Genomic DNA, 12954 nt, shown 5'->3' with positions numbered 1-12954 from the left:
AAAAAATTTGTGTGTTCGGTGTTGCTCAATGAAGAAACAGTGAAGCAAGTGTCACCAATTCTGTAGGACTATGGAATAGTGCCCTTATTATGTGAAATGGACAAAGGATTGGCGCTGAGAAATTAAGCAAATTATTGTCTCATACTCCTAATGTGTATGCCTCATATACACTTCAATTTGAAATATGTAATACCTAATGCCCACACTTTGTAAATGGTTGTCTGAGTATACATGGAATGTGCACATCGAGAATGTGAAATCATTGCTCGAGCAATTATCATTACATGGCTCAACTTGCATCTTGCTTTCCACTCCCTGTTTTTTTAATCACAGAGCTGAGAATATTTTTTGAATGTCTTTATCATGTTCTTTTTTATTATTTGTTTATTTTTAGTGCTGTTGATGACCTTCCTTGAGATTTCTTTTTCCAAAAAAAAAAACATAAAATCCAAGCACTGGATTTGTAAACAGAAAACAACAAGCAGCATGATACAATTTTTTAAACAAACCTTGTCGTCTAGCTTAATTTGTCAAAAATGGATGAATTTGAGACGTAAGGATGGCAATAAGTGTAGGTTAATTTATTGATCCCACCGAACAAATTTTAAAATTTCTAAATAGATACGAGTGGATTTGGATTCAAAATTTTAAATTTGATAAGGTATGAGAGGTGTTGAATTAAGTATATCAAGATAGACCACCGCACACCATTGATACGATGGTCACTTCACAAGCATTTAATTACTTGTGAAGTATGGAGGATAAGGGTTGAAGTTTAATCTTTAAAAAAAAAAAAAATATATCAGATAAGACTAATCGGAAAAACATTCACTCTTGAAAAAGAAACTACACATAATGGTTCTAACTAATACAAATAAGCGAAAAGTTAACAGATACCCTAAGGACATTTCTTAGGAAATCATTTTAGAAAAGATTTTATGGGAAAAGAAAAAAAAAACAATTAACAGTTTGACAGCTTTTTCTATTTCCCATAAAAGTGGTATCAAAAGATTTCTAAAATATATAGTTTATTAACAATTGCCTTAAGAGTACTAGTTAATATGACCTTACAAATAAACTTAAGAAAGCAATTAATAAATTTATTAATTATGTTGTTATTTATTAATGTAATTTCAATTATATTCACTGTCACATTAATCTGTAAATTTTTTATTATAATAAAATTATTAGCAACTTTCCTACACACACGTGTGTGTGTATGTGTGCGCGCATGCGTGGTATATTAGTAGATTTGATATTTCTCTTTTTATCTAATATTTAAAACTTATCATTTTATAAATTATCAAATAAAAAAAACTTTGGTTAAATTGCAAAACTTACCCTTTATGTTTCATCAAAATTCATTTCAGTCCTCTAACTATACTTTCGTTCATTTTAGTTCTCTAACTTTTCTTGTTTATATGTTGTGGTTAATTTTCCAAATTTTTCTTCAAATTTTTTAAATTAAAAAAATTCAATTGATGATTGAAAAATATTTTTCAGATTTTTTTTAAAAAAAATTGATGGAAATGCCTGAATAAATCTGAAACTTAGATGATGGAAATAAATAAAAGCAAAGTTAGAGAATTGAAATGAATTATGAAAAAACTTAAAGGGTGGATTTTGCACTTTAGCCGAAACTTATCGTGTTATAACTTATAAGACTAATGATTTATTGTATAATAAAATTTATAATATCCCTAATACTATCTAAAAAGGACCAAAAATTAATACAAATTGATGTTGATTGCCTGTAAAATGTGTTTCTTGTGTTCACTTCAGTTCTGTAGAGTAGTTGGTTTTAATTCAATGGCTGTAGAATATTGGAACCAGTTCTTATTTCTTTGATCAACACTGGGAACAGTGTCACACGAAGGGGAGATTTATAGTTGATGATGTTAAGACAATTGTGTTGGGGAGATAAACATCTTGGGAAGCTTCTTTGAGTAATTAATATAACATATAGAGACACACTTTAACCCAAAAGACCTAAGCCCTAATGGGTGGATTTTGCACTTTAGACGAAAACTTATCGTGTTATAACTTATAAGACTAATGACTTATTGTATAATATAATTTATAATACCCCTAATACTATCTAAAAAGGACCAAAAATTAATACAAATTGATGTTGATTGCCTGTAAAATGTGTTTCTTGTGTTCACTTCAGTTCTGTAGAGTAGTTGGTTTTAATTCAATGGTTGTAGAATATTGGAACCCAGTTCTTATTTCTTTGATCAACACTGGGAACAGTGTTACACGAAGGGGAGATTTATAGTTGATGATGTTAAGACAATTCTGTTGGGGGGATAAACATCTTGGGAAGCTTCTTTGAGTAATTAATATAACATATAGAGACACACTTTAACCCAAAAAACCTAACCCCCAATGGGTATGTGCTTAATTACGTTATATTAACTACTCATTATTCTTATCTTTATTCAATGTGGGACTTCACTCACACATGTATACCCAATCTCCCCCTCACGTGTGAGTCTCTACCTCTTTATGGGTTTTAAAACCTCTCTGTGGGCCATGAATAAGTCTTACTTGCTCTCCCTTGCCTAATTGACTTTTTCCTTCACTAGTGCATCATTCATAGGCCTCCACATGTCAATCTCGCATGTCATTTTATTCTCCATAGGAACCTTGCACCTCATTATTGTCTAGCACTATTCACACCTCATCCTTTGTTGGGCCTTTTTCAAGATCATTTGTGTGGGTTTTATGGGCTTTCTTGGTGCAATATACTATCCCCACAACTGTGAAATGGACCTTGCTCCATTTGCAAAAGGGTTTCAAGTACACATACCCTATTCTTGCTCCCCCTGTAAAATGAATCTCGATAACCTTTACCAACTTTGCCCTACACCACCATGGGTTCTGATACCACTTGTTGGGTTTCAAATAATATTATCAACAATATTAGCAATCCAAAATAACAATGAACATAAAATTTACGTGGAAAACCCTTTCTCTTTGAAGGGAAAAATCACAGGACAAACTCCGAATCAATTTTACTATTATCAGATTAATTAAAATAATTCATGTGTATGTCTCACGGTTAAATAAAAAAACTCTCTTATTTTTCTTTACTCTCACACATACTCTCTTTGTGTCTTCTCGAAGGCGGCAATACCTTACTTTTTCCTTCTTGGCTATCTTCTTGAAAGCGGCAACCCTTTGCTCTCTCTTTCTTGGCTATCTTCTTGATGACGGCAACCCTTTACTCTCTCCTCCTTCTTGCGTTCCTCCCAAGCAAAAATCCTTTTTTTTTTCTCTCTTGGTTTCATGCTTTATTTTCCCTCTCCCCATCGGAAGGACCCTTGGGCCAAAGCCAAAGCCAAAGCTAAAGCCATCAAATTCTTTGTAGCATTGTCTATTTATAAGACTCTTTTCCTATTCCCTCTTGAACTAGAAATACATTACATCTTTAACAAGGATTATACTTTCCTTCCACACCAAAAAATAGTTTTTCCTTCCACAACAACAACAACCAAAAAAAAAAAACCTAAATTAATTTTTTCCTTCTTCAACTAGGAAACCTAATTGACTTTTCAAGTCAAATTGGAATTTGAGACAATTTCCCAACAATCTCCACCTTGACTCAAATTCCATCAATTGTCTTCAACTATCTTCTTTCCTCTTGAGATAGTTCCGCTGTAATCAAGTAGTCTTCTTTTCCTTTTGGAATAGCTCCACTTTAATCAAAGAAATCTCCTTTTCCATCTTAATTCACACAAAAAAGTCATCCACTAAATCAACCAAGCTCTGATACCACTGTTGGTCTTTTCTTTCACAACATTATGCGCAACTGATCTTGATAAAGTTAATCGAATAACTCCCAATACCTGTCTATCAAGAAAGTTCCATTTTTCATCCTTCATGGTATCAAGTTTTTTCCCCCAAAAGAGGGATCACCCTCCAATATCCAAAGTCTGTTCCATCAAAATTTTCAATTTCTAAAGCCTTGCCTTCTTCTCCAGCCATTGTTTCTACTCTAACCTTAGCTCTGATACTACTTTGTTGGGGAAATATACACCTTTGGGAACTTCTTTGAATAATTAATATAACATATAGAGACACACTTTAACCCAAAAGGCCTAAGCCCTAATGGGTATGTGCTCAATTATATTATATTAACTACTCATTATTCTCATTTTTATTCAATATAGAACTTCACTCACACTTGTATACCCAATAAATTGCTCAGGGTTTTACACTTTTACTTCTATTTGATTAAAGCAATCAAACAAGTTCTATTGGATTAAACCAATCAAACTCTAAACAATTGCAATTATAAATTCAGAAAGTTTTGGTCTTCTTTAAACAAATTCCCTTTTGTTTATAATCTCTCAAAACAAAATAGGCTTGGAAAAGTAAATCATAAAAGAACGTAGAGGAATGTGATTTATATTCTCTAGTAGTTTTAGAAGTTTATAAAAGTATGGATGTAAAGAACTATATAATTATAAAATTATAATTTGATTTTTCACATACATTTAGGGTGTGTTTGGATACCGTATATTTTGCTGAAAACTGAAAACTTATTATTGAAAACAATAAAAATAATAATTTTTGGGTTACTGTTCACTCCTCCAAATACTATTCATTTGTCTTAATGCACTATTCATATCTCATGAACAGTGCAAGAGACACTGGTCAAAAAAAATAAAATAAAAAAAGACAAAACACTAAACATGGACGCTGGACATGGAATCCAAACGGGTACTTAATTAAAGAAATGAGTTTTCCTCCTAATGGAAAGTATGTTTAAATGAGAATGGAATGCATTCTCTCCTAATTAGAACCGATCAGACACCTAATTAGTCTTCAAATAAAAGGGTGGCAATCAGTTTCAAAAGAAAGGGTTAGGAAAAATCAAGATTAAATGTTTGAAAATTCTAGGTGTTCGGGCAGGTGGTGGGTTTGATAGATATTTACTTGACCAACTCGATCTTTAGTTTACACTTAAGCTCCCTATAGGGCCTTTAATTAGATCACACCTTATTATTTTGTATGCACAAATTTTTAACGCTAATTATTATTACACACACTAAGTTATACATTATTGTACACACTCTAGTTGAAATTGTGCTTTGAAAACACAATTTCACAAGAAACGCTACTTGCACAAACTATTGTCTTAATAACTAATAACAAGAAACAAGAAATGATACACAACTATTTTCTTCCTTTAGGAATAAGTTGTAGGGGTTGCTTCTTCCGCAATGTTATGGTGAACTTCTCATTCATGTCTAGCTCAGTTGAATTCATATTACCTGGAAGAAACCAGTCAAATGAGTGAATCAATGATGCCAAAATAAATGGAACTTGCATAGTTGCCAAAGATTGTCCAGGGCAAATTCTCCTTCCCGCACTAAAAGGTATATATTCAAAATTATTTCCCTTAGAATCCAAACTTGAGTCAAGAAACCGCTCAGGTTTGAAGCTCAATGAATCATTCCAAATCATGGAGTCTCGACCAATTGCCCAGATGTTAACCAAAACTTGAGAGTCTTTAGGAACTGTGTAGCCCATCACTTGGCATGTTTGTAAGGCACGATGAGGAAGAAGTAGTGGTCCTGGTGGGTGCAATCTCAGTGTCTCATTGACACAAGCTTGTAGGTAGGGAAGATGGGCTAAATGCGATTCTTTCACAATATCAGTGCCAATTTCACGATCAAGTTCATCACGAAGTTTATGCATGGCATCTTGATTTTTCATTAAATTCGCCACTCCCCACTCAATTGCAATGATACTAGTGTCGGTACCAGCTATAAGTAGCTCCTATACAAAGAGAGAAATAAAGGTTATTCAACACATTAAAGTTATAAAAATGCATATGAGGTCTTGAGATTTCCTCGCTGTAGAAATTTTGTTAGAATAATAAATTTAACACTTGGGAAGAAGGTATCTAATCAAATACTTTGTAATAAGTATCATCACATTCATGACATGATACATGAAATGGTTCTTAGTAAAAGAGAAGTATTACTTTGTTACACACCACTCTTGCCTCTTATTTCACTTGCACTTGTTGGATATTTCTTACAATCTATGAAAGCCTGATGTAGCATATAAAGGAGATAACTTGGAGAGAGAGAAAAGAAATCACCTAAAAGTAGCAAAAGTTAAATACATGATAAAGAAAAACCAATAATAGCAATTTCTCTTTGTCTTGAACTCTATGCCCATATTATTTCTTTTTTACTCATAATTTGAAATATGAAAAACAATAACCTACCAACTAAAATATACTATTTCCGTATCTTGTTTTTAACCACCCTAAAGACATGCAAACAAACGGGTCCGGCTCCCCTCCCGTTTAGAATCCTCCTGTTTTCTCCAATTTTTTCCTAGATGACTGACACGTGGCAAATGACACATCCAAAGGTTAAAAAAACACCACGTCAACTATGAATTTTCTCTCAATTTTTGGGTCTTTCACTGTCTCTTTCGTTCCTTTTTGCTGGCTTTTCCTAGCTATCTCTCCAAAATCATCACCGCCACCTGAACATCAGAGGCATCAAGATCAGAACTTGGGAAAAAGTGAATTCTGAAAGCTAAGAGAAAACCCAAGTCTAATTTTTTATTTTTTGGTTGACAAAAGCCAAGTTTGCTTTCCTTTCCATCTTAAATATACAACTGAACCTGAGAAAAGAAAACCGTGGAGGGGTAAAAATCAATTGAAGTTTTTGATGTCGAATAGATTTGGCCATTCGGTGATAACGTGTTGGGTCTTCAATAAGCCCAAATCAACAAGAAATATACAGTAAATTATGCGGCCAAACAACTGCTCAAAACAATGGAAAAAAGAAGAAAAAATAAGAAGAAGATAAAACAAAAAAAAAAGAAATTAAAAATAAGATCGAGATAGATGATGGTTTCACAAGTAAAATGAAAATGGCTCTAAAAAAGGAGGACAATAACCTGCAGGTCCTGCACACCCACCTTGCACAATAGAGCTTCCTTGGCTTTTGGCAGAAAGATCATTTATTCTTCTTTGATTTCCTCATCTATTGTCTTGCTTTTACCCCTTTTTTCCAGAGAGTTATGATCTTGGGGCCTTTGATTCTCAGGCGATGTTGAAGAGAGGGGCAAAGAGAGAGAAGAAAAGAAAGAGAGAATGAAAGACACAAAAATTGAGAGAAAATTCGTAGTTGACGTGGTGTTTTTTTAACGTTTGGATGTGTCATTTGCCACGTGTCAGTCATCTAGACAAAAACTGGAGAAAACATGAGGATTCTAAACGGGAGGGGAGCCAGACCCCAAACAAATAACACACCAAAAGGAAAATTTACTAAATAACAAATGCAAAATGCTTCAAGAACAAATCACAGTTCTGTTACTAAAGTTGATGATAAAGCATATCAAACTTCTAGAAAGTAAACTAAGGATTGTGTAAATTTTTGATTATTCAAACATCTAAACTTAGAGTTACATTGATTATAGCTAAATGCAACTTATCATATATGCATCTGTAAGAGAGAGAGAGAGAGAAAGAAGACTTACCACAATCAATTGATTAATTTGATCATTAGTATAACCATCTTTAATCAAAGCATCTAAGAAATCGCTTTGATCTGAAATGATCACTCTTCCTTGTTTCCGCCTTTCTTTGATAATATCCTCCCAAATAGTAACAAGTTTTCCAAGTATTTCCTTACTTTTCTTTCTTATACCTTGAAAATCTAATCCACTCAATATTGGATACAAATCTGATAAATTTACAGTAATACCCAATTCTGCATCTTCCGTTAAAAGTTTCCTTAATTCTTTTCCAATACCTTGACCTTCAAAATCTAAGAAGTCTACTGAAAATAATGCATTACTCAAGATATTAGTAACAGTAATATAAACTACCTCTCCAAGATTCACAACCTCACCTTCCTTAGAACCCAAGAAGCCTACCAACTCCATCACCTTCTTCTCTCTTGACATCTTTTTAGATTCCAATGCTTTGGCTGAAAAAAGTCCAGCTTTACAAATAGCCCTCAGGCGCCTCCAATGATCATTGCACTCGTTAGCAAATCCAATTGAGAAGTTGTTGAGTGTTGGGTTTATGACTGGAGTGGCATGTGAAAGCGGCCTGCCTGACAAAGTTTTGTCACGAGTCTTAAGAATTTCTCTTGCAGCTGCTGGAGATGATGCAACTATAATAGTTTGGGTGCCGAGCCGCAGCGACATAAGGGAACCATGAACTCTAGCTAAGTTGGCTAATATGGAATGGAGCTCCCTTCCCATTTGGTGAATGTTCCCTATAATAGGCCATGAAAATGGACCTGGTGGGAGTGGTGGATTTTTAGAGAATACATGCTTGATGTAACGAAAGAAGAGAGGTATTGGAAGGAGGAGGAGAAGGAAGAAGATCATGTCAGTCTTCCACACTGGTATATCCTTTTGATCCATAATTTCTGTGAGACACTAAAGCTGTATTGTGATTGAGAAAATCTGTTTTAACCGTGCTCTTTGCTGCATCACATCCCCACTGGCGGCTCTACTTGTATGTGAGGTTTTACCCTCACTTGTCAAAAAAAAAAAATTATATATGCAAAAAAAAAAAAAATTATATAAAAATTTATTTTTAAATTAATATGTTCTGGGACTACTTTGTATGTGAGGTTTTACCCTCACTTGTCAAAAAAAAAAAATTATATATGCAAAAAAAAAAAAAATTATATAAAAATTTATTTTTAAATTAATATGTTCTGGGACTACCTTAACTTAAAAATATTGTATATATATATACTTCAAAAAAATATATTATACACTAGATTAATCTATTTTAACCACCCTAATAAAAATGTTGAATACTTTTACTTGAGACTCATAAGAATTTGAGTTCAATAAATATAAGAATAATGTTACATCTACAACATTTTCACAATAAATTTTATATGGTAAGCTATTACTAATTCTAATTTGGGTTCAATATTGACATGTTTTACCCACCCATAACATGCTAATAACTTGTTGCATAAGATTTGTTATGAAATTATTGTTATCACTTTATTATTCTCATATTAGCATTTTCAATTTGCACTTTAGCTTTTATTAGTCTATTTTTTTTCTTATTCTCTTTGTTAATACAAAAAATTGTAATATTTCATGTATTTGTGTATTTTTTTGCGACATTAATATATTCAAATTATATTTTTATTAAATTTTGTATAATTTAAATTTTTTAGTAAACACCCTAAAAATAATTCTTAGAGCCGCCACTCACATCCACACTTATTGTAAATTTGTAAGTGGAGAACATCGATTGGATAGTGAAAAGTTTCAATCACGACTAATAGTCTAATATCACTTAATTGAGCCTGACCCTGAGCCAGCCCATTTATCCATTTTTAAAATATGATCATGATTCATGATGTTGGCTGTGTAGAACCAACATTGCCCCGGCCAAATATAAAGTACTTTATTGATGACCCAAGATGTTATATCAAACATTTATAAAGAAACTTCCTTATGTGTAATGTATTTACTCTTCACTTTCAGTCTCTGTAACCTGAGATACCATCATAAGAATGAAAAATAAGATCACCTAAGTTTGGGAGGGCCTCTTCCATCATCATAACACATTGCTGTAATTATTTTACAAGGAATGATTTTTTTCCCCACACCAAATCAAAGTAGAAACTCTATAAGTAACTTAATAAAAATTTGAGACAACTTATAGAAAAAACAAACAAACAAACTAACGTCTTTCATGAAAATGCAAAATGTAAATAAATTTAGGAGAAATGTCTGAATTACTACTTCCTTATTAAAGTGTCCTTTGATTTCATGAGAAAGCTACCATAGTGCAAATAGAAGATTTCAGTTTTTTTTTTTTTTTTTAATATAGTGTTGGGCATATATATGTGAGCAAAATCTCACATAAAAAAATAATGATAAGAGTTAGTGATTAATATGAGTCTATGACATTGCTGGGCTCAAATTAATAAACTTATACGTTTGGATTAAATGGTGTCTCTATTAGTTTATTTTCTACTAATAAACTGACTCATGAACAAATTAAATTGGGCCATGGTTTTTTCTTTTTTTCTTTTTTTTTCTTTGTTTACTGGAACAGAAATATTATTTAATTTAATGTCATTGGCTCATTAGTTTGAACCCTACCTTCCTGTGCCTTTAACTTTAAAATAATAATAGTAAAAATTGAAATAATTTTTCTCTAAAATAATCGAAGGTACTTAGGTATAGGAGATTCTTTCTTGTTCCTAAAGACATCACCAACCGCTTGCTGAGGGTGCAATCACTATAAATTTATTGTCTGATTACATAAAATTGAAAAATAAAGGTGGTGAAAAAACAATTACACAAGTGATGGATAACAAAACCAACATTAAAATAAAAAGCAGCCTGTCTAAATTTTACAGTTTCTGTTTTGGGATAAGTAGTAAAGGTTGTTCCTTCTGCAATGTTATGCCAAACTTCTCAGCCATATCCAAATTTGTAGGATTTTCACCATTTGGAAGAGACCAATCAAAGCAATGGACCAAAGAGGCTAAAACCAATTGAACTTGCTTAGTGGCCATGGGTAGGCCAGGGCAAATTCTCCTTCCTGCACCAAAGGGTAAAAACTCATAATCGTGGCCTTTGAAGTCCAAATTTGAGCTTAGGAACCTATCTGGTTTAAAGGATAAATGATCTTCCCAGATTGTGGGATCACGTCCAATTGCCCAAACATTCACAAACACCTGAGAATTCTTTGGGATTGTGTAATTCATAACCTCACAAGTTTCAAGAGCTTTGTGAGGAAGAAGGAATGGGGCAGGTGGGTGTAGTCTTAGTGTTTCCTTAACACAAGCCTGCAAATATGGGAGTTGGGAAGTATGAGATTCTTTTATTGATCCTGTATTGATTTCTTTATTTAGCTCTTCCTGAAGTTTCTTCATGGCTTCTTTATTCTTGAGCAACTCAGCCATTGCCCATTCAACTGTTGAGGTAGTAGTGTCTGTCCCTGCAGTGAACAACTCCTGCAAATAAAGTTTAAAGCTTTAAATTGGTGCATATTCATATAAAAAATTTGAAAACTGTATGAAAAGAAAATAGACTAGTTTGCTTACAGCAACTAATGTATTGATTTGATCATCAGTGAACCCATTTGCAAGGAAAACATTCAAGAAATCAAGTTTTTCAACACCATAACCCTGGCTTTCTCTTCTTTCCTTGATTAGAATTTCCCACACACCATACATTTCCTTAAGAGACTTGAAGGCATTTTTTCTTAAACCTTGAAGATCCAACCCTGCAAATATGGGATAAAAGTCAGCAATATTTGGAGTGGTTGCCGACTCCATAATCCTCCTAATCATCCCCTTCAGTCCACTAGCCTCCTCTTGATTTTCCCAATCAACTAAGTCCTTTGAGAAAAAAAGGTTGGTCAATGTGTTGACAATAGTGGTAAAGACGATTTCTCCAATATGGACTATCTTTCCTTCCTTGCTCCCCAAGTAATCCACCATTTCACCTACTTTCTGCTCTCTCAAAATGGCCTGTGACTCTATTGCTTTGGCTGAGAATAACTCAGTCCGGCATAAGGCCCTTAAAAACTTCCATTTGTCCTTGCATCCACTGGCCCAAACAAGCGAATTACCATCACGGAAAGAGTCATCATAGGGAGTGACTTGTGGAACATATCGAGCTGAGAGTAAACGATCATGGGTCTTGAGAATTTCAGTTGCAGCTGTGGGAGAAGATCCAACAACAAGGAGTTGAGTGCCAAGCCTTAGAGAAATGAGAGGACCATGAACCTGTGCAAAGTGGGTCATTGAAAGGTGAGGCATTTTTCCCATTTGGAGAATGTTGCCTATGATAGGCCATGGTTTTGGCCCTGGTGGAAGAGGTAGCCTTTTTGAAGATAAAGAACTGATGTGCTTGAAGATGAAAAAAAGAAGTGGAAGAAGAAGGAGAAAGAAAGGGGATAAGAAATTGAATTCTCTTGCTTGATCCATGAATTTGTGAAGCAGATTGTGATTTAGGATGAACTGACATACAGCTCAACTTAAAAGATGGTAGGAGCAGTTGATCATTTTGTTTATTATAATCTGTTCTTAACTTATTCGGAATTTGAAAGCATCTTTAACAACTAGTTGATTTAATTTGTAAGTTAAAACTATAATAGTCAATGGAAGAAACCACTTGTGCTTTTTTTTAATTCTCGATGGTTGTTGGACAGTGATCATGTCATTCTTAGCCCTTAGGTTTAGGTGCATACTATGAAACTATTAAAGAAATGATTTTGTAGGTGAGCTTTGTTGAAAAATATGGCTAAATAAACAAATTTTGACTCAACAATATAAACCCTAAAAAATTAGCAATGGCAAAAATAAATAGATAAAGTTAAAAAGATCTCACAAACTATAAAATAATGGTTGATTCGTGCCACATTGAAGCTGAAATTTCTATGCAGAAAAACCATAACAAACATGGAAGGGAGACGACTAGAGAAGATGAAGAAGGACTAATGTAAATAGTGTGAGTGGTAGCAAAGGACATGGGCTGCCCCGAATTGGGCTAAACGGAAACAAATGGAAAAATGAAGGAGGCCCAAGAGAGATATAACAAACCAAAGTTTAAGCCCAAGCCAACACCTATAGCCCACTGTATCCCAACTTACCACTTAAGATATGCAAAGGCTTATAAACTTATAGCAATATTTTTTCCTAACCAATGTTGGACACAAAGCAAAGGTTAAGGGTTTGAAGCACACATACTCCAACAAGCTTTCCTCCAAATTTAATAGCAGTTCCTCCACAAGTGACTTAGGATCCATTTGGTTAAACATTTTGAGAGTTTAAAAGCAAGTTTTTAAAACTTAAAAGTCTTCATAGTACTTTTACAAACACTCATTTTAAATTCAAAACATTGTTTTGCAACAATTTATTCGAATACACTCTTACACTTAACAAAACTGAGATTCTAGAACAATAAAAGAATATC

The 12954-nt window shown here is 33.5% G+C and overlaps 2 protein-coding genes across 2 annotated transcripts; both read right to left on the bottom strand.

The window, feature by feature from the left end:
* Positions 1–5007: 5007 nt before the first annotated feature.
* On the bottom strand, positions 5008–8505 carry LOC112033956 (probable (S)-N-methylcoclaurine 3'-hydroxylase isozyme 2). Its single transcript, XM_024066741.2, has 2 exons — positions 7516–8505; positions 5008–5790 (listed from the first exon to the last, which is right to left on the bottom strand). Exons 1-2 carry the CDS (start codon positions 8410–8412, stop codon positions 5185–5187), a joined length of 1503 nt encoding a protein of 500 aa, XP_023922509.1. The 5' UTR covers positions 8413–8505; the 3' UTR covers positions 5008–5184.
* Positions 8506–10253: 1748 nt separating this feature from the next.
* Positions 10254–12056, bottom strand: LOC112033921 (probable (S)-N-methylcoclaurine 3'-hydroxylase isozyme 2). Its single transcript, XM_024066698.2, has 2 exons — positions 11079–12056; positions 10254–10988 (listed from the first exon to the last, which is right to left on the bottom strand). Exons 1-2 carry the CDS (start codon positions 11964–11966, stop codon positions 10383–10385), a joined length of 1494 nt encoding a protein of 497 aa, XP_023922466.1. The 5' UTR covers positions 11967–12056; the 3' UTR covers positions 10254–10382.
* Positions 12057–12954: the final 898 nt, after the last annotated feature.

This window comes from Quercus suber, unplaced genomic scaffold (assembly GCF_002906115.3).
Source record: "Quercus suber isolate HL8 unplaced genomic scaffold, Cork oak 2.0 scaffold_173, whole genome shotgun sequence".
NCBI lineage: Eukaryota > Viridiplantae > Streptophyta > Magnoliopsida > Fagales > Fagaceae > Quercus > Quercus suber.
Note: the sequence above shows the minus strand (reverse complement) of the source record. Positions and strands in the feature narration are given on the sequence as shown.

Coding starts and splice junctions, on each gene's coding strand:
- LOC112033956 (XM_024066741.2), bottom strand. CDS start 8,412: ATGGATCAAAAGGATATACCAGTGTGGAAGACTGACATGATCTTCTTC. Junction 5,791..7,515: donor AAATTAATCAATTGATTGTG/GTAAGTCTTCTT, acceptor CTCTTTGTATAG/GAGCTACTTATAGCTGGTAC.
- LOC112033921 (XM_024066698.2), bottom strand. CDS start 11,966: ATGGATCAAGCAAGAGAATTCAATTTCTTATCCCCTTTCTTTCTCCTT. Junction 10,989..11,078: donor AAATCAATACATTAGTTGCT/GTAAGCAAACTA, acceptor CTTTATTTGCAG/GAGTTGTTCACTGCAGGGAC.